The 24633-nt window shown below is 34.9% G+C and overlaps 1 protein-coding gene across 2 annotated transcripts in view; it reads left to right on the top strand.

Moving 5' to 3' along the window:
* ATRNL1 (attractin like 1) overlaps positions 1–24633 on the top strand; it is a 1027996-nt gene that overhangs the window by 87134 nt on the left and 916229 nt on the right. For both annotated transcript variants that reach the window (XM_037804686.1, XM_037804687.1), the window contains 3 exons: positions 4343–4471; positions 5806–6014; positions 22184–22358. In XM_037804686.1, the coding sequence (XP_037660614.1) occupies positions 4343–4471; positions 5806–6014; positions 22184–22358 (513 nt within the window). The remainder of the gene's footprint in view (positions 1–4342; positions 4472–5805; positions 6015–22183; positions 22359–24633) is intronic.

Genomic DNA, 24633 nt, shown 5'->3' with positions numbered 1-24633 from the left:
AACCTTCATTTCATTCTCGCCACTGATTGTCTCTGCTGCTGACCCACAAGTATTCGGTATTGGCATATGTCCCTGGGATTTCCGAGTGGGTCCCTGTTCCAAGCTGTGCCCTTCTAGGGCCTCTGCTGAGGGAAGGCCGTGCTATGTCACAAGTGCGTGCCGTCCCTCAAGGGAAGTTCTGGGCTGCTGAGCTGTGTAGGGGCGTTCCCAGCCTGCTGAAAGGATGGCTGAATAGGGTGTGATAATTTCCCCCTTTTCACACAGCTCTGCCTTCTCAGCTCCGGGATGATTAGCTGCGGGTGCATGAAAGGCTATTGTCCATGCCCGATGTTGTGGCGTGTACGTGTGTTGCTGGAAACACTTCCTGTCACACTGGGTTTTTTGGCACCGCTCTGGGCTGTGGCTCCGCCACTGGGCAGGAGCGTTCCCAGCCCGCCGGGAAGATGGCTGCAAGGGGCATGGTTTTTTCCCCCTTTTGGCTAACCTCTGCCTTCCTTGCTCCTAGACAATTAGCAGCGGGTGTGTGAAAGGCTGTCTTCCACACCAGATATTGAGGTGTTAGTACAGCCCGTTCCTGTCGCACTTCACTGTGTGATTCTTGCTGCCGTATCTGCAGCTACTTTTGGGTTTTTTTTTAAAAAGAACTAGTCTGCCTCCAAATGCCAACCCTTGGTTTTCCTACACCGCAGCATGGCTGCCAGCTATTCAGCAGCTTACTCACTTGTTTCAGAACGCAGACTCCCAGTTTCACCAAGTGCACGGTCCCTGTGGATTCAGCAGACCTTGTCCAGCTGATGCATTTCTGGAACTGGTGTTCTGGGTCACCTTCTGGCTTTTATCTAGTATTTTTCACTGAGGTGTTTTTTGCCTTTTCTCTCCTAGCCGCCATCTTAGGTTCTCTGTATTTCCTCTTACAGTTACCATTTACTCTGATCCTCATTCCTTGTGAAGTTGCTGAATCCTTTCAGCTTTTCTATGTCTGAAAAATTCTTTTTTTTTGCCTTTGTTTTTGAAAGAGATTTTTGCTGGGTGTAGAATTCTACATTGACAATTTTTTCCTGTGGTACTTTGAAGATGTTACCTTCTGGCTTACATTGTTTAAATTTCCTTTTCTTTACTGATTAAAAAATTTATTTTTGGTCTTCTAGTTTTTTCAGGTGTGAAGGAAGGTGTGTTTAAATCTCACTATAATTATGTATTTGTCTATTTCTTCTAGTAATTCTGTTAATTATTGCTCCATATACTTGATGCTTTGTTATTTGTTGCATACAAATTCGGAATTGTTACGTCATCTAGGTGCCCTTTTTTCATTGTGAAATGTTCTTGTTTATATCATTAATGTTTTTTGCATTAGAGTCTACATTGTGGTATAACGTTTTTTACATCACCTTCATATTTGAAGGATATTTTAATTTGGAATTCCATGTTGGCAGGTATTTTCTTCAGCACTTTAAAGATGTTAATAAATGGTCTTCTGGTTACATTTTTCTTTTCAGAATTCAGCTACTTTTGCTTCTTTAAAAGTAACCTGTCTTTTTGTGAATATTTTAAAGGTTTCTCTCTTTGTTCATTTTTAGTCATTTTACTATGTGCTTTTGTGGAGGTTTTGGTTTTTACTTTCTTTTTTTTTCTTTTTACTTATAAATCTGCTTGGGATTGAATCTGTGATTTTTTTTTTTTTTATTTCTGTCATTGGTTTTGGAGAGTTATCAGCCATTCTCTCTCTCTCTTTTTTTTTTCAAAACAAATCGTACATTTGATTGTTCACAGTACCATTACATAGTTGTACATTCATTACCAAAATCAATCCCCGACACCCTCATTACCACACACACAAAAATAACCAGAATAATAATTAAAGTGAAAAAGAGCAACTGAAGTAAAAAAGAACACTGGGCGCCCTTGTCTCTTTGTTTGTTTGTTTGTTTCCTTCCCCCACCTTTCCACTCATCCATCCACAAACTAGACAAACGGGAGTGTGATCCCTATGGTCCCTCCAATCCCAGTGTCCCCTCTCATAAGCCACATTTTTATACAATTGTCTTCAAGATTCATGGGTTCTGGGTTGTAGTTTGATAGTTTCAGGTATCCACCACCAGCTACCCCAATTCATTAGAACCTAAAAAGGGTTGTCTATATTGTGCATAAGAGTGCCCACCAGAGTGACCTCTCGGCTCCTTTTGGAATCTCTCTGCCATTAAAGCTTATTTCATTTCCTTTCACATCCTCCTTTTGGTCAAGAAGATGTTCTCTGTCCCACGATGCCGGGTCTACATTCCTCCCTGGGAGTCATATTTCATGTTGCCAGGGAGATTCACTCCCCTGGGTGTCTGATCCCACGTAGAGGGGAGGGCAGTGATTTCACCTTTCAAGTTGTCAGCCATTATCTCTTCAAATATCCTTTGGTTCTGTTCTCTCTCTCCATTCCTTGGGACTTGAACATTTTTTGAACTTGTCACTGTATCCTTTATATCCTCTCTTCTATATTTTCCTACTTTCATCTCTTCATGTTTCATCCTGGGTGGTTTTTTCTGGTCTATGTTTTAGTTACTTATACTCTCTTCATCTCTGCCTAATCTGCTGTCAGATCCATTCATTGATTCCTTAATTTCAATTAAGTTTTCAGTTTTATAATTTTAGTTTCCAGAATTTGGCTCACTATTCACTACCTTGTCTCTATATTAAGTGTATTTTGTTTAAAGTTTGTGTGTGATTTTTTTTCAATCAGGATCCTCTAATATGTGTTTCTATTCTGTGTTGGTTCTCTTATTTTTTGTTCATGTTGTCTTACCTCATGGTGTTATTTTTCTGTTTAGTGCTGGGTATTGTGTTTGAAAAATCATATATAGTAATAATTTGAGGCCTAGAAAGACATATGTTTCTCCAGAGAGTGCCTAGGGACACTAGCAAGCCACAATCAACTCAATCCAAGTTCAGATATTGAGGTGATTCACACCTGGGCTGCAGTGCATTGCCCACCTCCCTCCCTCCCACTGAGGGCCTTTCTTCACTTTTACTAGTTCACTTTTACTCTTTGTATTTGGGGTCTCAGTTCAAAGGGAGGGCCCTGGTTCCTACTTTTGTTTCCCTAGATCTTCAAAATCCTTGCAATTACAACTCAGTCTCTTAGCCTTTCAGCCCTCAATTCCAACTTTGTAATAAGCAAATGTCCATAGAGGAAAATGGCTCAATGCCTGGGCTTATCATCCTGTTAGTTCTCCAGTACCTTCAAGCTGACTTTTTTGTTTTTTTGTAATTCGTTATTTTACTAGTTGACTTCAATGGTAGAGTTGGTCAGTCTAAATTACCTGGTGTGTTATACAAGAAGTGGAAAATTTCTTTCATTTATTGCTCTTAGAGCACTTAAAGGCAAACAAGCAAGTAACAAGTCTCTTTTTATGTTTCCGAGACCCCAGACACTAGCTATTACAAAGACCTGGGAATGTTTTTAGCAATGTACTCATTTTGATGTAACCTCACTGTAATGAAATACATGTATGCAAAATTATGTTATGTGATTTGTTTGATAACATTTTTTCTTTCTTATATTGCATGTTTTCACAGATTTAGAGAGAGTAGCATGGTATATCTAAATGGTAGTCTTTTGAAGATGTGTCCTTTTTCCCATGAACAAGTAGGCTTAAAAAGGAGGAAGAACTAGGTTAGTACTTAGAACTCTTGCTTTTGTATATTTATTTTCCACTCACAAAGTTAGTTTTCTTTTGTGTGCACATGGGCTTAAGTGAGCAATATTCTGTTTTGGATAGGTATATAATAACGTAATTTGTATAAATATGCAAAATTTTAAAGAAACATAAAAATGCCATAGTTTTGAATTACCTATAACCCCTAGATTAATGTATTGGAAATATATAGCTTTAACTAGAGTGTCATTGTAATCACTTAGCTGATATGTAGTGTTCCTTCTAGTTCCACCAGAATTTGCAACCAGTGGGAAAGAATAAGACTGAAAGGCCGGTTGTCAGAGTAGCAAAGTGGCTTTAAGTGAAAGGTTATTTATAAGTTAAGTAAAAGACACCTCCACCCCACCCTGTAGTATTGTGTGACAGGATGGTTAGTAAGACTAAAGAGAGAAAGGGTACATCACAGTCCAAATGGTGAGAATTTAAAAAGGGTTCTGAGAGTAGATATTAGTGGCAGTAGTATTAGAGTTAATAGTGTAAGAAATGGGTAGGAACTCATTTTCGATTTATTCTCTTTCTAGTTTCCCATTCTAAGGTAGGTTCTTAGTGATTCTGACAAGATTTTTTGAGTAAATTATACGTGATATTAAGTTACATGTATATTAATATACATAATGGTCAATTTTTCTCTCTTTTAGTGGTTTGATAGTCCCAGAAGTAAGGGGAAATGAAACTGTGCCTGAAGTTGTTACAACATCTGGCTATGCACTGTTACATTTTTTTAGTGATGCTGCATATAATCTAACTGGTTTCAACATTTTTTATTCGTAAGTATTTAAAAAAAATTCCATCATGTAATGATTCTCCTAATTTGACATAAAAGAGTTTTTTGTTTTTACAAATATTTTATATATCAAGGGGAAGACTACAGTATTAAATTTCAAATTACATAGGAATACTTCTTAAGTAACGTAAAATCTTAATAAATCTTAATAATATGCCACAAAATGCCTGTATTAGGATAATTTCTTAGTTCTGAGGACATCATGGTAGCAAATCAATTTGGTTGAAAATTAATTATAAGATTTAAAATTGTGTGTTGGCAAGTGATTCAAAATAAAAATTGGTGTAAGTGTTCTGGCTGTGGGACTTTCGGGAGTCCTGAACTGACCCTTTGTCCAATGTATTTTACTTCTAATGGGAGCTAAGGTTTAGTTGTCTTTCTGTATTCCAGGGACTGCATTGGGTGCTTTATATGCATTATCTTATTTAATTTGCTCTGCAGCTGTTCTTGAAGTGGGTATTTTCCCCATTTTACACATGGTGAAATTGAGGCTTAGGAGATATTTACCACTACACCACTGTCTCCTCTAAAATAGGAAAATAATATTTATTGAAATATATCAATATATTCTGTTTAACATTTTGCATAAATTTTTATATCTAGAAGTCCAAGGCTAAAGTAAAGTAGCCTGAGATGCATTCAGATGCTTTCACAGATATGTTCATAGAGGAACTCTATGAATTTTTTTTCCTTATTACCAAGAATGTGAACTTGATAAACAGATATTTATTTTTACCAGGAATAAATGTTCTAGATATTCTCAAATCAGCAATTTATTAATAAGATTTATTTTTATATATACCAGAGGGAGAATAAATATATAGTAGAATATATCAGTTAAAGGGCCTTAAAATAGAATTTGATAATTATCTCTTTTCTTCTGTAAAATTGTATAGGTGATAGCATGCTATTTAAGTATTATATAACCAGGTTTAATCTTGGCTTCTCATATTATTTCAGGTATTCATGAATTTAATTTTTTCCTGTAAAATATATATTCAAAACATTTGCATACATAAGTCTTTACAAAAGATTGTCCTTGGAACTTACAGATTGTGCAGATGGTGAGTGTGTAGTCCTTGGAAGTTTGAAGTCTTGATAGTATAGTAAACTCATTGAATGAATGAAGACCAATTGCAAATACTAACTGAACTGCATTAAGGGGTACAGAGTAAAGAATTTAAGCCACATTGTGAAATTTTGTTAAATGAAGCCTATGAGACACGACATAAAAACTACAGAGTTTAAAAAATGTCAACCAACATTCTTTTTTCAGTTTTCTTAAATTTGAATATATATGTGAATTATATTTTACAGAATCAATTCTTGTCCTAACAATTGCTCTGGTCATGGGAAGTGTACAACTAGTATCTCGGTTCCAAGTCAAGTATATTGTGAATGTGATAAGTACTGGAAGGGTGAGGCTTGTGATATTCCTTACTGTAAAGCCAATTGCGGTAGTCCAGATCACGGTTACTGTGACCTAACGGGAGAAAAATTGTGTGTCTGCAATGATAGTTGGCAAGGTAAGCGAATGTGAGGTGATGGCTTTTGAAACATTGCTTCATATATGTAGTAGGTTAATAGAAAGATCTGCACTTATTTGTTTTAGTATAGTTTGGATGCCCAAATCACAGGTATTTATTTTTATTTTCATAATCTTCAGTTAAGCAGCCAACTTTAGTAATCTCTTTTTCCTACGAATAGAATTGGGAAAGACTTCATTTGTAAGTTGTTTTCTTTATAAATTGTAGGTGTGTGATGAGTATGATGTTCTGAAAATTTTTTGAATCCCCAAAGATTTGATAATTTGACTGAATTTAACATGTGGTGCATTCAAATTTGATTTATAATGGGTAACGTAAGTGGTATATTTTAAAAATAAATGCTTCACTCAAGTGACTGAAACGTATTAAGCTTTTCTCTTAGGAAATACTGACCTCTTGTGGCTATTTTTTAAAAGACTATAGACTACAAATATAGTTTAAAAGAAGATAGTTGTAGTTGCCTGTTGTAAAAATAAGATTCCTGGGGAAGAATTTCTGAACAATTTTTATGTTTATAAATATTTAAATCAAAGGTTAATTTTAGACCACACTGAAAAGTTTGGGCTTACTTAGGTATAGAATCATCAAGTCTGTCATTGTAGAATTAGGTGAGCGGTCTAACTATTCATCTACTTACCCATCTACTTAATCTTTTTTTTTTCATTCAAGTGTTTATTGAGCGCTTGCTTTGTGTCAAAATATTAATTCTATTGATATAGGGAACTTTGACTTCGGAAATTCATAATTCAAAAGTACATGATCATATGTTACAACAATATAATGTAGCACAGTAGCAATAGTTCCTATCAGTTTTGTCCTTAAGTAAAAAACCAGAGAAAATGTGCTCCATGTATAGTTGTATTTATCATTCTTGAGTTGACTTTTTTTAAATGCTACTGAATATGCCAAGTACTTATTTAGGTGAATTATTTTAGGCTTTGGATAAATTATGAAACCCTTTATTATCTTAAACCTGTGTTATCTTGTGAAAAAAATGAGATATTCACAAAATACCAGTATTTCTTATTAATAAGGTATAATTTGATTAGCAATTATGATTATGACAGATACAAATTTCTTTGTTCTTTAATTATGAGGTGTGTGTTTTGTCAAGTGCCTTGAGAATATACATTTTTTCCATTTCACTAAAATAATATTCTTTTCTATGAGAGATGGCATATGCAAAATATCTTCAAATTAAGGGTTGAAAAATAGAAATGTATAGCTCTTACATGTATTTCAAAGATGTATATTATAACATTGTTTTTCAGACTAGTCTTCAACTGCTTTACTCTCCCATTTCAACAGTCTTTAATGCAAAAAGAGGAAATATGTTTGCATAAAATCTCTATGGATACCTCTGTCCCATTTCTGTCTTTACTACCTGTTCCAGTTTGCTAATGCTACAGAATGCAAAACACCAGAGATGGATAGGCTTTTATAAAATGGGGGTTTATTTCGCTACACAGTTACAGTCTTAAGGCCACAAAGCATCCAAGGTAACACATCAGCAATCGGGTACCTTCACCGGAGGATGGCCAATGGCGTCCAGAAAACCTCTGCTAGCTAGGAAGGCAGCCGGCATCCGCTCCAAAGCTCTGGCCTCAAAATGGCTTTCTCCCAGGACGTTCCTCTCCAGCAAGCTTGCTCCTCCTCAAAACATCACTCACAGCTGCACTCACTGAGTCAGCTCATTTATATGGCTCCACTGATCAAGGCCCACCCCGAATGGGCGGGGCCATGCCTCCATGGGAACACCTCATCAAAATCATTACCCACAGCTGGATGGGCACATTCCCAGCAAATCTAACCAACACCAAACGTCTGCCCCACAAAACTACAAAGACAGTGGCATTTGGGGGACACAATACATTCAAACCGACACACTACCTTTTACTGGTCTTTTGAAATACTTTATTTTCTGGGGGTCTTGTAATATGGATTTGGCTCAAAATGTTATCTTTTGATTTTTTTGACTTTTGTTTATTGACTTTTTCCTATTCTGTAGTCTAATGTCTATAAGCAAATGGAAATGGTGAAGACTACTGTGTATTTTCATTTTTAAACCAAAGCAATATGAATATTCTAAAATATAGATGTATTTTATTCAAATGAGAATGTGAGAGTACTTTATAAATTGTAAAATATTATACAGAAATCAGACTTTATACCATTATTAATTCTTAATAATTAAGGAATTGATATCTGAATTGGAGTGATTGTTTTGGGGTAGAGGGCATGGTGAAAGACAGAGTGTATTTCTTTCAAGACTATTGATATGCAGAATGGTTACTTTGAGCCACAGACTTGATCCTCATTCTGGATTTAAGGAAGTATAGCTAAGAGCAGGTAGGATTATGACTAAAATCATCAGTGATAAAATAATGATTTTATTTCAGATATGTGTGATGGGGAGGAATCAATAAGGAAAAAGGAGAAATAGAGTTTTGCTTCTAGGACATCTGGGGTGTGATCAAAGAACTAGAGACATTTGAAAATGAGGACTTAAGAGGCAATCTTTATGATTCACAATTAGGCATCTTTATATACTGTGTTATTCAAAACTGGATTCTTTAGAATAAATAACAGACTGTTGTTACCTCCACTATATTTTATTCTTTGAAGTTGGTTGGCTTTACTTAATCTGTTTGGCTCTCTGCTAGTATAGGAAAAAAAAAAAAAAAAAAAAAAAATTGCCCTCTAGAAACTGATACTTCATTAAAAGGGAGCACAGAGGACAGGACTTTGTTAAGTTTTGTAGATTAATAGAAATTAATCTGCACTTTTTCTCTAGTGCTTGTCCCATTTGGTCTCATGTCTCCATGTTTTCTTTAGTTTTTCCATATAGCACCACTTTGACCTCTTCTGCTTAGCCATCACTGTATTCCTCCCCCCCTTAGCTTTCTCATCTAATCCTTCCTTCCTTCAAGTACTCACATACCATACAATTATCCAAAGATCCGAAGTGTACAATCAATTGCCCCCAGCACCATCATACAGCTGTGCATCCATCACAACTTTTTTTTCAATTTTTAGAACATTTTCATTACTCCAGAAAAGAAATAAAGACAAAAAAAGGAAACTCAAATCCTCCCATACCCCTAACCACCCCCTCTCCATTGTTGACTCATAGTATTGGTATAGAACAAGTGTTACTGTTGATGATAGGACGTTAAAATACTACTAACTGTAGTATATAGTTTGCAATTGGTATATTTCTTCCCTATTATATGCCCCTCTATTATTAACTTCTATTTCTCAAGTCATACGTTTGTTCTGGTTCATGAGATTTCTAATATTTGTACAGTTAATCATGGACATTGCCCACCACAAGGTTCAGTGTTTTATACATTCCCATCTTTTAACCTCCCACTTTCCTTCTGGTGACATATGTGACTCTGAGCTTCCCCTTTCCACCACATTCATGCACCATTCAGCACTGTTAGTTATTCTCACAATATGCCACCATTGCCTCTGTTCATTTCCAAACATTTAAGTTCAACCTAGTTGAACATTCTGCTCGTAATAAGCAACTGCTCCCCATTCTTTAACCTTGTTCTATAACCTGGTAACTTATATTTCATATCTATGAGTTTACATATTATAATTAGTTTATATCAGTGAGACCCTGCAATATTTGTCCTTATGTGTCTGACTTATTTCACTCAATATAGTAACCTCAAGGTTTCTTCACCAGCCCATTTTTTTAAAGACGGTTTTGTTCACACACCATACATTCTGTCCTAAGTAAACGCCTGATAGTTCCCATTATAGTCACATATTTATGTATTCACCACTCTCACCAGTATCTATATAAGGACATCTCCATTTCTTCTACAAAGCAGAAGGAAGAGTCAAAGAAGGTAGAGAGACAAAAGAAAAAGAAAAAAGAGAAAAAAACAAAAAACAAAACAAATAAGCAAAAAAAAAACCAACCAAACGTGACTGCTAGGAAGCACCAAAAGGAAAGATAGCATTAAACTAAAGTAGAATAAAGAGTCAGACAACACTATTAATGCCAAGAGTCCCATACTTCTCCCTTATGCCCCGCTATCATATGCATTTAGCTTCGGTATATTGCCTTTGGTACATTAAAGGAAGCATAATACAGTGTTTCTGTTAATTATAGTCTCTAGTTTGCAGTGATTGTATTTTTCCCCCAGTATCTCCCTATTTTTAACACCTTGCAAAGTTGACATTCATTTGTTCTCCCTCATGAAAAAACATATTTGTACCTTTTATCACAATTGTTGAGCACTCTAGGTTTCACTGAGTTATACAGTTCCAGTCTTCATCTTTCCTCTTTCCTTCTGGTGTCCCACATGTTCCTAACCTTCCTCTTTCAACCATACTCACAGTCATCTTTGTTCAGTGCACTTCATTGCTGTGCTACCATCATCCAAAATTGTGTTCCAAACCTCTCACTCCTGTCTTTTCCTATCTGTCTGTAGTGCTCCCTTTAGTATTTCCTGTAGAGGAGGTTTCTTGTTCACAAACTCTGTCATTGTCTGTTTGTCAGAGACTATTTTAAACTCTCCCTCATATTCGAAGGACAGTTTTGCCAGATATAGGATTCTTGGTTAGTGGTTTTTCTCTTTCGGTATCTTAAATATATCACCTCATTTCCTTCTTGCCTCCAGGTTTCTGCTGAGAAATCCGCACATAGTCTTATTAAACTTCTTTTGTATGTGATGGATCGCTTTTCTCTTGCTTTCAGGATTCTCTCTTTGTCTGTGACGTTTGATAATATGATTATTAAGTGTCTTGGCGTAGGCCTATTCTGATCTATTCTGTTTGGGGTACACTGCACTTCTTGGATCTGTAATTTTATGTCTTTCATAAGAGATGGGAAATTTTCATTAATTATTTCCTCTATTATTGCTTCTGCCCCTTTTTCCCTTCTCTTCTCCTTCTGGGACACCCATGACACATACATTCATGAGTTTCATGTTTAATTCAATTACCTGAGACATTGCTCATATTTTTCTATTTTTTTTCCCTATCTGTTCTTTTGTGTGTAGATTTTCAGGTGTCTTCTTCAGGTCCTGAGTGTTTTCATCTACCTCTTTAGATATGCTGTTGTATGTCTCCATTGTGTCTTTCATCTCTTGTGTTGTGCCTTTCATTTCCATAGATTCTGCCAGTTGTTTTTTCAAACTTTTGAATTCTACCTTATATGTGCCTGGTGTTTTCTTTATAGCCTTCATCTCTTTTGCCATATCTGCCCTAAACTTTTTGAATTGGTTTAGCATTAGTTGTTTAAATTCCTGTATCTCAGCTGAAGTGTAAGTTTGTTCCTTTTACTGGTCCGTAGTTTCGTTTTTCTTAGTGTATATTGTAGTTTTCTGTTATCTATGCATCTGGTTTCTTTGGTTACCCCAATCAGGTTTTCCCAGACCAGAATGGGCTCAGGTCCAGAAGGAGGAAATATTCAGTATCTGGTTTCCCTGAGGGTGTATCTTAGATTGATCCACCTGTGAGGCCTCAAGCTGCTGTGCTCTTCCTAACCTGTCCAACATGTGGCACCTGTCGGCCTCTGTAGCTCCTGACTGGTGTAAGGAGGTGTGGCCCATAGCTGTTTTCCCCCAGGCTCTGGGGTCTGGTTCTGAATGGAAGGCAGGTAGTGGAGCTGAGCACCCACCTCTTTCCTCTTGGGGACGATACCCCCCCCACCCCAGGGAGATTTCATTTGTGTTTAAATACGTTCTTTTTTTCTCTGACTCTGCTCTCTCTACCCTTGTCTGGGTTGGAGCACTTTGAGCTGAAAATGGCTGAGGCTTTCTCTACTGAGCCACTCAGGTTGAGAGAGAGAAAAAAGGACAGAAAGCCCCCTTTCAGGGTCAGACCACAGCCCCCAGTTTCACCCATTGGCCAGAGGTAGCACCTGGTCCTCTGCTCCAAAAACTCCTGAGACAGAGAAGTCCCCTGGCTCTTTAAAGTGAGTCGTCACTAAAGGCCTCTGTCTGCTTGTTGGGGATTAGCAGCTTGCATCGAGCAGTCCACATTTGCCATTTAAAATCCCAGTTGGAGCTGGGCTGAGGCATATTGGCTTGTTTAGAGAGTGCTGCTCTCTATCACCGCAAGGCTTTGCAGTTCAGGGTGCCATGGGGGAGGGAGCTCTCGGCTTGGGTCCACAGTTTCTACTCACAGATTCCATGCTTCCATCTGAGGCATTCCTCCCAATTCAGGTTGATGCACGATGTGTGGACAGTCACGATCATCTCCCGGCAGTTATTCCAGATCATTTACTGGTTATTCCTGGTTGTTTATTAGTTGCTCCGGGGGGACTAACTAACTTCCACTCCTCTGTATGCTGCCATCTTCTTCCCTGAAGTTCTAATTCTTTCTTTATTAACCATCTACTTTCACCTTTTTTACTATTTGTGACATTTTTTCAAATCTCATAGGAATAGATTCTGAGGATAGATGGCACCATTAAAGCCAACTGTCCTCCTTTTCCTGTAGAAAGTACTTAAGTAACCAAAAGCAGAAATAGTAAAGAGTGTGGCAAATTCTAAGTGTAGCATTTTGAAAAACAGGCAGAAGTTTATTTTGTAATGTTTAATTTTGTAATAATGTATAGTTGTTAAGGATAATGATGTATATATATATCATTAAATTTCTAAAAGCATCAGGATCTGTATGGACTCAAATTTACTTAAAATTTATTTCAGTCTCAAGTCAAATGAGAGAAAAAGGCAACTCTGAAAAGCACTGATCACTTAAGATGGCTTCTAAACCTTGGGATAGCTGAGAAATTTTTAAAGATATCAAAATTAAGATGTAATAAATTAGATTTGTGTTTGTATGTAAAGAATACAGTAAAACAATAATTTTCAAAGTGGACTGAAAGGTGTGGTGTTCCCTCACCAACTTCTTTAATTAGAATGGTTCCAGGTTTCTCCCTTTTGCATGAGTTTTAAAAATCTGAATCACTTGGGGGCTTTTGAGAATAATTTACAGAAACTAATTCTATCTAACTTGAGCAGAAAAGATGTTGCTGAAAAGTGTGGCAGAGAACACTATCTACCAGCATTCTTTCTTCCCTTCTATTTGGTAATAGAATTGCTGAATTTTAGCTCAGCACGAAGCCCTCCAGGTACATACTATGTTTCTCAGCCTTTCTTCCAAGCAGTCTGGCCATTAAGTTTAGGTCAGTACTATGTGAGTAGAAATGCTTTGTGTGAATTCCAGATCATGTCCTGGATTCTCTCTCTTCCAGTGGCTGGAATATGGCAACAACTGTAACAACCATTAGTCCTAGATCAACCCTGAACCAATATTCCAACCCTTGGAATGTTTCCTGAGAGCACAATGAACTTTTATCTTATTTCAGTGACTTACTTCTGGTTCTATTAACCTGTACCCTAATTAATACAAAAGGGTATTGAGTAGCTCATCAAAGAGATGGGAAGGCTGGAAAAACTTTGCTTGGAAAGAGGCAAGTACAAAGGCCAGCTAGATGTCTAGTTCCACAGCAAAGATGAAGCCACAAGGAAGTTTGATTAGGATATTCCTATCATTTCTACTGGACCCTGCTATACCACCATTGACATCATTACTCTGGACATTGAGTTTTGCAGGAATGGATAGAAATAATTCTGAATTGTCCCTACATCTTTGTGTTACTTGTGAAGATTCATAGCCCTATTTAGCATCTGCTTGTCTAAACCAGGGTCTTGCCCATACCTTGGCTTTCTAGAGATATAAAAATAGAGAATTTAACTTTTCTGATTTGTGTAGGAGATCCTATTCCTGAACAAAATTCATGCAATGAGAGATATTCCCAAACATAGAAAAGGAGTTCAAATGATTGGGATCCCTCAAACAAACAATCCAACTAAAATATAAGTATAGGTTGGTGCCATAATTGACAAGGAACTTTTACGCAGAAAAACTTTGCAAGTGCAATAGATGAGAGAGATAGACAGATTAAAAAGATAAATCAGGAGGCCTCAGCACCCAAGTGTTTCTTAACCCATTACAACAAAAATACTTTTTCCTCTTCTGTATAGATGAAAAACAGGTCACCTTGTTTTATATGAGACTTGTACTTAGCCATTATAAGATTGTCCATATGCCTTTCCTATTCCAGAATGTCCTGCTCAATCCTATTGTTCAGTTCTGTAAATATCTTCAGAAACTTTTTTATGTTTTCAGGATTCCTTTTTAAGCCAGTTTAGTATGGCTATTATATGAGTCTGAGATTGTTACTGTAAGTCCTTAACTTACTGATTAAAAGACAAAATCTCAATGTGTGAATCATGTCAATTGTTAGTTTTGTGTAGAGCCTCTGATTCTTTATTTAGAAGTCACACTCTATTTTAACTTCTTGAATGCTCCTTATCCCTTATTATCTCAAGCCCTTTCTTATTTCCAAATTTCTTCCTAGAATACCCTCACCCCCTTAACATTCCAAGACCACATCAGATTCCCCTGTGATAGGCTTTCATAAGACCTTGCATTTTTAATTTACAGCATTTGCCACAGTTTTTAATTATGTGTTTGTGAAATTATTTGATTGTTTTTCTTTCCCACTGGAATATAAACTCTGGTTTGATCACCTTTTGTTCCTGGCACCTAATATAGTACCTGGCATGTAGTAGGCACTCAACTTTTTTCTCTTTTTGTTGAGTGAATGAATTAGAAATGTACTGGTTTGCTGGTATAGTGACATGTGGATATTCAAGCGTAGAAATTTTAGAAGACCATTACTCTAATAAATTATGTAATTTACTTGATGTATAAAACATAATTCTAAATATTGAAAGAAACAATTGAATTTGAACATTATAAAGGTTATTTTACTTAAATTCTGATTCTTTCTCTTCATTATATTTGTTTCAGTCCTTTGGTTTAGATTTGCCATTGGGTGGCAGTATTAATACCAGAAAAAGCACTTCAACTCCATGGCTTTATTCAAATTGTAAGAAATTGAAACTTTTGCTTGATTTAGAAAAATAAAAAGTCTTTTACCTTAAACTCATGAACATTTTAGCCTAAAGCATTTTTTTTTAGCTTAGTCATGTAACATATTATGGCACAATTAGTTACTTTATGTTAGTGTATAGGTACACATGAAATTAGAAGTTGTCTTAAAGAAATTCACAAGGTAACACATTTTCCTTTCAGAAATCAACAATAATAAATGTGGTCTCTCTATATAATTTAATTTTGTGGAGAGATAAGTGACAGGTAATGTACTAGATAAAATTCATTTTTTCCTACCTATCAAAAACATCAGATCTGACTTTTTGTAACAGCCTATAGAATTGATTTATATTGCTAACCTACCTGAAAAGTTGACTAAAAGAAAAGTAGTAGCATTGTGAATGTATATAAAACAACCTTTATTCACTAATTCATTTATTAATTTTTGTTCATTCATTAATGTTAACAAAATTTTTCAGCTGCTACTAAGTGCTAGATGCTATTCTGGGTCCTTGAGGTATATCACTGAACAAGGCAGACAAAGATCCCTTTCTTTGTAAAGCTTACATTCTAGCTAGGAGAGAGACAACATAAATAATGAAAATAAAACTACATAGTATGCTAGAAGGTGGTAAGTACAATAGAGAATAAAAGAGGAGCAGGAAAAGAGGGACTGTAGATCTGGGAGTGAGGGTTGGCCTTATTGAGGTGACGTTTGAGGAAAGACTTTGAAGGATGTGAAGAAATTAGCAACAATTTTAAGGATTTCTCTTTGCAGCCAGGTTTAATGCACTTTCTCAGTAAGTAAAATTTTGAGCTTATGAACAATATTTATATATTTGGCATACTATTAAAGTTTTTCTGTAAGTAAGCGTTATACATTTATCCTTCTAATTAGATACAACAGGTTAATTTTTGTGCCTAAAAGAAATGTTGACTTGTATGCTTTCATTATTTTAATATTTCATTATTTTGATATCCTTGAAGAAAAATAACTTTGAGGAATATAATTATTTAAAAATTGGTCTAAATTTTTGAAATTAATATTTTCTAAATATACCTTTATTTGCTAATTCATTTATTAATTTTTGTTCATTCATTAATGTTAACAAAATTTTTCAGCTGCTACTAAGTGCTAGATAGTATTCTGGGTCATTGAGGTGTATACTGAACAAAGCAGACCCCTCTCTTTGTGAAAGATATTAAAACACAGTATCAGTGTTTTTAAAATGTGTGCCTCAGGGCTGTTTAAAAGGATGGAATCATATGATAGGATGGAGAAGTGATTCTTCATTCTCTCCTTCACCCATAGTTCACCAATATGAAATCTTTTACATACTGAGATTCCATGTAAAACTTCTTTTGGTCTAAAACAATAAGTTGGAAACTGATCATGAGCAGTGCCTTTCCATACTATAATACATCATTGATATGAGCTGTGAAAATGGAGTATTCTTGGAACATATGTAATATAATATAAGATTACCACTCACTCAAATAATTGTTTTATAAAATTAAAATATTGCCAGAAATAGCTGTGGACACCGAAAATACATTAATATTGATACTTGTCCTTTGGAAATTGTTTGGGCCTAGAGAACGTGTAGAATCGTTTGGCTACTTTAACAAAGTCAAGTTTTCTAATATTGATGTTAGAAGATGGGGCTCTTATAATGATGTTGACTTGTTTTGACTTTTATTGGAGAATTTCACATTCAGGATACATAGTCAATCTTAAGTCTATTTCTGGAATGGTTACACTAAACTACATATACCTCTCTTAAAAAGTCTCCTTTCTAGCATGTATTCCTCCTTTCTATTAGTTTTCCAAATTCTTTTTTGAGAAATTGCCTTTCAATCATAGAGGGTAGTTTTTGATGGGATGATAAATCTGGGTGCCTGTCTATTCCAAGCTTGATTTTTCCATCCTTTTTTTAAAAATCCCTGAATCTCCCTATATTTTTCTGATAAATTCCCATTTTTTCCTAAAGTTAGTCAAAATCAGTTTTGTTGGCTTACAACCAAAGAAACCTGACATACTACTACTATTTTTACCTTTATTGGATTTACTTAAACTACCAAAAGTAATGTCTGCAAAAGTAGAGTTATTGATAGAAATGCCGTGTGACAACCTGCATTTAATATAGTTTAAAGTTATCAATATTTAATGTTTTCAATTGAGAATTGAAAAAAAGAAAATAAATGTAATTTGGCCCTTTAAGTATATATCACTTTAATAGTAAATTAAATGTTTTTTTTTTTCATGGTGGGATAGATTAAATATGAATTAAAGTTATGAGCCAAAGCCAGATAAAAAAGTTTAGAATTCTGGACCAAGAAAACTCCCCCTGCCAAAATTCCTTATTTGACTGGATCTACCTATAGTGTGATCAGCTTCTTTCCCTGCCTTCTACTTTTATGAATATTTTTTACATTTCAGAAATGTTATAAGGAGATTCTGCTCAGAATAATTCTCGTTCTTAGAAATCAAAGCCTGCTATTGAAATATTATCAGTAAAAGGATCGACTCATCTGCCTGGTTGTTGTGGGAGATAAAATTCTACTGTTAGATTTGCCATTCTGCCTCTTTGTATGCAGCAATTACAGTTTTTTTAGTAGCATCAGAAATTAGTATAAAAGCCTATTCATAAATTCGTGGGAGTTTAGGGGAATTGTTCTTTCCCTCATCTGAAGACTTTAAATATTTATCCTTCTTTGTGAGAACAAAGTTGATGTAAATTTAATTTGTGTAGAACAAATAAAATTTTTATACTGATTTCCATTAAAAAAATCACAGATTCTTTTAGGGAAAACTTCTCCAATGCAGAAATTTAGAACATGTTGGGAAGAAAGAATAGTGAGCCAGTACTTCAGGGATTGCTTTGGAAAAACTTTCAAAACTTTGTTGTACTTTCTTTATTCTGTTTTTTTTTTTTTTCCCTTTGCAATTATTTGTCAAATTTGTTACCTGTGATTATAGGAAGATTTTACTTTAATTTTGTTTTTTTTCTTTTGGCCTGTATATTTATATATAGACTGTATTAACCTATTTTGCCTGTTGACCTAATTGCGTTTAGTTTCCTTATATATAAAATGAGGGAGCTGACTTAATAAAAAATAATGTTATATTATCAAGCACTTAAATTTCCATTTTATCTTCACAAAATCCTGTATTCTAGGTGTAATCTCTGTGATTAAACTGAAGCTTAGAAGAAGTTAAAAGTAACTTGTCCAAGGTTTCCCACTAGTTATGTAGGAAAGCTAAGTTTGACTCTATAGTTCATGCTCTTAATATCCTTTACAACTCTAAGGTGATTTCCATTCATCTATTCATTCATTCATTCAATCATTCATTCAATAACTGTGGCCAATATAAGGGGTATAAATCAGCTGAGAGCTGATTTCTATTTTTAATCATTCTGATTGCATTGTGGAGAGTCAAATGTGGTGGAAAGGGAGAGAGAATGGAGATAAGGAAACCCATTTGGAGAGTTTTGCAATAGTTCAGGTGAAAGTAGGTGGTGGCTTGGATTAGTATGGTAGTAGTAGAGAAGAAGAGGTCAGTAGCTAAAGTCTAATAGGGGTGATAGAATTAAAAATTGTTTATAACTGGTAAGGGACAGACTCTCAGGCACCCACCAATCAAATTGAATGCTGGCTTTAGGATTGGGGCCGTATTCTGGAAAATGGTAACGTTTATTTCTGAATTTCTGATTTAAAAAATCGGATCTATTTCTGATTTTAAAAATTATGTCATCAAAGAGACGTTCTAAGATGCTATTTACTTTGGATCCGAAAAATGCAGACTCACAGAATGTAGGTGTGCCGGTTTGAATGTGTTATGTCCCCCAAACGCCATTGTCTTTGATGTAATCTTGTGTGGGCAGACCTATAAGTGTTAATTAGATTGAAATTCTTTGAGTGTTTCCATGGAGATGTGCCCCACCCAACTGTGGGTGATGACTCTGATTGGATAATTTCCATGGAGGTGTTGGCCTGCCCCTTGGGTGGGTCTGAATTAAATTACTGGCACACTGTATAAAATCAGACAGAAGGAGTGAGCTTGCTACAGCCAAGAGGGACACTTGGAAGAAAGCACAGGAGCTGAAGATGAGAGACAGTTTGAAGACAGCCATTGAAAACAGACTCTTGCTCCGGAGAAGCTAAGAGAGGACAAATACTCCAAGTGCAACTAAGAGTGACATTTTTAAGGAACTGCAGCCTAGGGAGGAATGTCCTGGGAGAAAGCCATTTTGAAACCAGAACTTGGAGCAGACGCCAGCCACGTGCCTTCCCAGCTAACAGAGGTTTTCCGGACACCATTGGCCATCCTCCAGTGAAGGTACCCGATTGCTGATGTGTTACCTTGTACACTTCATGGCCTTAAGACTGTAACTGTGTAATCAAATACACTCCCTTTTATAAAGGCCAATCCATCTCTGGTGTTTTGCATTCTGGCAGCATTAGCAAACGAGAACAGTAGGTATTAGAGAAAACCTTGAAGATGAATGAATTAATGTATGGATGACTGAACAAATGAACAAATGAAAACTGTATATCCAGTGTTTCTCAAATCAGGGTCTGCTTGAAAGTTTTAAAAAATTTTGTGGTTCAGTGATAACCTAGAAATTTTTTTTTTAAACAGAAAGAGCATGTATCCATAATCAAGACATACATGTGTGTATATGCATATAAATTGAAGAATATATTTGTATGCATATATATGTATATAAATAATTAGGTGTATGTGTATATATCTGTGCATATATACACATATATAAGAATATATATGCATTCATATATATATACAGGAATATATATACACATATAGATAGATGATGGGTGTGTACAGGAATATATGTATGCATATAGATAGATGATAGGTAGGTAGGTAGATAGATACACAGATAGATGTAAAACAGGAATGGAGTGTGGAACTGGTGGGAGTTATTTGCAGTATATAAAATACCATATTAATTTTTAATATATTTTTTATTGTGCAATTTAACATATATACAGAACAGTGATGACTTTCAAAGTATGATTTAACAAGTAGTTAGCAAATTTCAAAGAATGTTATGGGTTATTGTGAAATATAGCATATATATACAGAAAGGTGATAACCTTCAAAGTACAATTTAATGAGTAGTTATAGAGCAAATTTCCAAGAATGTTATGGGTTGCAGTTCCACTATTTCAGTTATTTCTTTCTAGCTGTATTAATACCCTGGCATCTAAAAAAAATGTTTATATGAAGATCCAGTATTTATAATCCTTTGTTAGATCCTATCCTGTCTGTTGCTGCCCCTTCCTCTCGTTTAATCACTTTCTTGATTTAATTTTTGATATAAAAATTCTCGAAATTTTTGATATAAGCAAATTTAGGATCAACTGCTTGACCACCTTATAGTTGAGAATTGCCATTTGAATGCAGTGCCAGCATTTGTATTAACTATTTTGAGGATCTTATTATGGACTGTCAGGTGTGGCAAGGATGAGAGACACAGGAAATGCTTGGAAGAAATTTTATTGTACTCACTACTCCTAGAGACAGAGTCACAGCATGCCTCACAGGGCCACATGGGAACATGTCATGAGCGTGAGGCTCAACCAAGCAGGTGGGGAACCAAAGAAGAGCATGGGGACCAGGGGACTATGCTTTTTATAGCATTTTAGGGGTGGAGGTCTAGTGGTTGGTCAGTCATGTATGATTGTGGTGGGTTTATTTGAATTTGGCATCCTTGTGAAACTGGGCAGTGCTACAGGTTGATGAAGAGATGAGTCCTGTGGTGCATTATCTGACAGGGACAGCTTGGGGATTCACTATTAGGAAAGGACATTGGTAGCCTGGGTGTGTGTGAAAGAGACCTGGAATGGGCAAGGCATCATTGACCAAACGTAGACTTTTAGTTTTGTTTCTCTTAACTGCAACTATTGAGTTGGGACCCAGTAGTATCCCTTTAATTATTGTAGGCTGAAGAGAATATAACTGAAGTGTTTGGATGCTTTTGTGATGAATGAAGGCCAAATGATGTTATGGCATATTTTATTAATTAAAGACTTGTAAAGGGTGGAGAAAAGAAAAGTGGTAGGAGAATCATGTTTTCAAAATAGTATTGTTATACCAAAATTATATTGAAAAGGTACCGTAAGAATTCTTTTAATTTTAACGTGGGACCAATGATTTAGTTTGAGCAAAACGTCACCCATTATATTAAATAAATGAATTAATTTTGATGGTTTTATATTTTTCTACAGTTAATTTATAAATATAGTTGGGTTTTATATTCATAAAAGAACTTTAAGCACAAGGAATTTATATCTAGTTTTATGTTTGAGTATATTTTAGTTACATTGTGGTCAAAATAATTAGTGAGCCCCTAAGTTTGATGAAAATATATTTCCTTTAGAAAAGTTTCTTCCGTTACTTAAGTTTGAGAAACACTGATAAGACTAACTCCCTGAATTTTACAGATGAGGGAACCAAGAGTCATGAGTAACTTCATGAATTTGGATAGAAAAAGGCAGTATTACAAACTTTGTAGTATTTGAAAATTGTTCTGTACTAATGAATAGTTTTTATTTTATTATGCATAAAAATTTTGTCTCTTTGAGGATATAGAAGCCTCCCTACTCAAGCCAATTTTGGTTCTTCTTAATAATAATGTTGCTGAGAAAAAAGTAGTCTTTATTTTTTATTTCTTATATTTGTTTAATAGTTATAATTTATAAATGCTTTCATTTCCACTGTCTTTTTAAAAAAGTAAATATTTATAACAATCCTTAGGATTGCTATTTCCTTTTTATACATGAAGGCTTGGGGATGGGAGACAGAAACAGACTTGCCCAAGGTCATAGGTCTTGCTGCTAGTAAGTGACAGAAATGGAATTTGAATACACTGTTTACATTTTAATATTCTAGAAACATACTAAAGTAAACTTGAAATTTCATATTGTTTAAATTATTCTTTCAGACTGTGATATTTATATGAGCTTATCCTAGTCTGATTGAATGTGTGGTTCTTTTTTCCCTTTAAGCATTACGTTTGTTAGAATTTTTCTTATAAATTATGTTTCAGGGCATTGTTATATATACTACATTTATTGATATCTTGAGCACTGAATTCTTAAATTCTCTTAATCCATATGTTTTATGCTTATAATTTAAGGTCTTTGTTTAATGTAGTGTGTTTGATTTTTTTTTTTTTTTTAAATAGGTCCTGATTGTTCTTTGACTGTTCCTTCTACTGAGTCTTACTGGATTCTGCCAAATGTTAAACCCTTCAGTCCTTCTGTAGGTCGGGCATCACATAAAGCTGTTTTTCATGGGAAATTTATGTGGGTGATTGGTGGATATACTTTTAACTACAGCTCTTTTCAAATGGTCCTGAAGTAAGTAATTTCATCAGATTTTCACAATCTATTTTTTTAAGCTGAATTATTTTTTTGTAATAAGACTATCCTAAGTGTCTTGATTTATTGCTGTCCACATTTATGAATGGTTATTTTTGTGGTAGTATCTATTTGCTACATGAGACCAATTTAAGCATTTAAAACCAATATGTCTATAGCTAATTATTCGGGGTTTTTTTGGGAGGGGAGGAGGTGTCTGTGTTTAGAAATTTCAACCTTTTTAGAGTAGTTGTAATCAATTCTGTACAGGAAAATATTAACTTCAAATAAAGGGGAAGCCATACCTTTATTGGGCATTATAAACCCTGCTACCTTTTATTTTTTCACAGTGAATTGTAATTGCTTATATAAAATACTTTCCATTTTTTTTGTAAATTTTAATTTCTTTAAAATTTAATTTACTTTTACTTTGTATGTACTTTACAAGCATTTCTGAGAGAACAGTGCCAGTATTTAGAAAACAGATCATTCATTTACTGTGGGCTCCTTACTCTGAACAACTGAGTAAGGAGAATCAAATGGATGGGAGCTTTAACTAATTGTTTTTCAGCAGATTATTATATTTTATGAGCCATTCAACAGCAAAATAAAAGAGGAAATAGGAAGTGTCAGTTATTATTGTTGTTTTCAGGGGTAGTATTCACAGTATGTAATAACTGGTGCAACATGGGCATCAACAAGTTAGAACTGGTACTGGATATTATACCATAATGGAGTATACACAATAGGGTTGCCATATTTAGCATATAAATATATTGGGCACACAGTTATATTTGTGTTTTAGATAAACACAAATGACTTTGATCCCATACAATATTTTTTTTTGTGTTTTCTTTTGTCTCAAATGTTGCATGGGCCATGCTTGTATTAAAAAGTTATTCATTGTCTACCTGAAATTCACATTATTTGGTAACCTACCCACTGAACGTATTAGCCATGCTAATTTCAGAGATTTAAGAAATTCTCAATATAAGAGGAGATTGCTTTAAAGCTATGATTGAAAAATGCCTGAAAGTAGGAACTAAAATAAAATGAATTCTGGAGAGAAGGAGGGAGAATTTGGGGTAAATATTTAAGTGACTATTATAGCTGGAATTCTGTAACAAAAAATATAAGGAATATATAGTAGAAAGAATTGAAAGAGTTGGGATTAAAATGAATTGTTAAGATGTAAAAGGAATCTGAAGAGAAAATGAGATTTAAATGTGGAAACTAAAATGAACTGAACTGTGGTTAAAAAAAAGGCTATAAAAATAGATTAGAACTTTTAATTAAATTTTGATATCTGCAAAATTGAGTTGTAAAGGTAAAAGACAGAATTATCAAGGAAATGGACTTCTTAAAAGTAGTTTGTGTTCGGTGCCAGTTGAATAGCATATTAAAAATTAAATGATGGCTATCATTTGATATTTTCTTAAACTTGTATATTTTCCATTTGAACCAGGTAATTAATTTTTTTTTGTCTGAAGCCTGATTCTTTTGGTTACAGTGTTGTGTAGATTTGTAATAAACTATGAGGTTTTGGGGATTATTATAAAAATCAGATTAGGAGTAACTTTGTTGCTGTTTTTACAGGTCAGAGAATATTTTTTCATTCTAGATCTAATTGAATTGTAGGTAAGGATATTTAAACAGTTTTTAGAAGTGACAATATATTCTATAGTGGAATTTAAATGTGTATATTACATTTCAAGACAAAATCAGTAAATAATGCAAAATCTCTGTGTTCGTGTTCTAAATGAGAGCATGTTTTATAGAACATGTATACATCGACATTAATGAAAACAAGTTTGTATTCATGAGCTCAACAAACTTCTGAGCACTTTGTGCTGGGTACTTGGGATCTATCAGACTTAAGAAATGCCCCTGTCTTTGTAGAGTTAGTGAGGAAAGACTGACAATGAAAAACTAAACATAGTAAACATAAAAAATAAGTAAGTTGTATGTATACCTAGATAGGTAGGTAGGTAGGTAGGTAGGTAGGTAGATAGATAGATAGATAGATAGATAGATAAAGTTAGCAGGGATAATCAGGTCAGGAGTGCCAAAAAGGGAGAGTTGCAATTTTAAAATAGAGTGGTCAAGCCTGGCTTCATAGAAAAGGTGAGAACTTTGCAAAGACTTGAAGGAGATAAGGGAGTTGGCAGTGCAGTTATCTGGAGGCAGAGAGAAGAGCCAAACACAAGTCTTATGGTAGGAGCTACTGGGTCCTTGTGACAGGTATGGTATATATGAGGGGGAAATGTGAAGCAAG

The sequence above is a fragment of the Choloepus didactylus genome, chromosome 15 (assembly GCF_015220235.1).
Source record: "Choloepus didactylus isolate mChoDid1 chromosome 15, mChoDid1.pri, whole genome shotgun sequence".
Lineage (NCBI taxonomy): Eukaryota > Metazoa > Chordata > Mammalia > Pilosa > Megalonychidae > Choloepus > Choloepus didactylus.
Note: the sequence above shows the minus strand (reverse complement) of the source record. Positions and strands in the feature narration are given on the sequence as shown.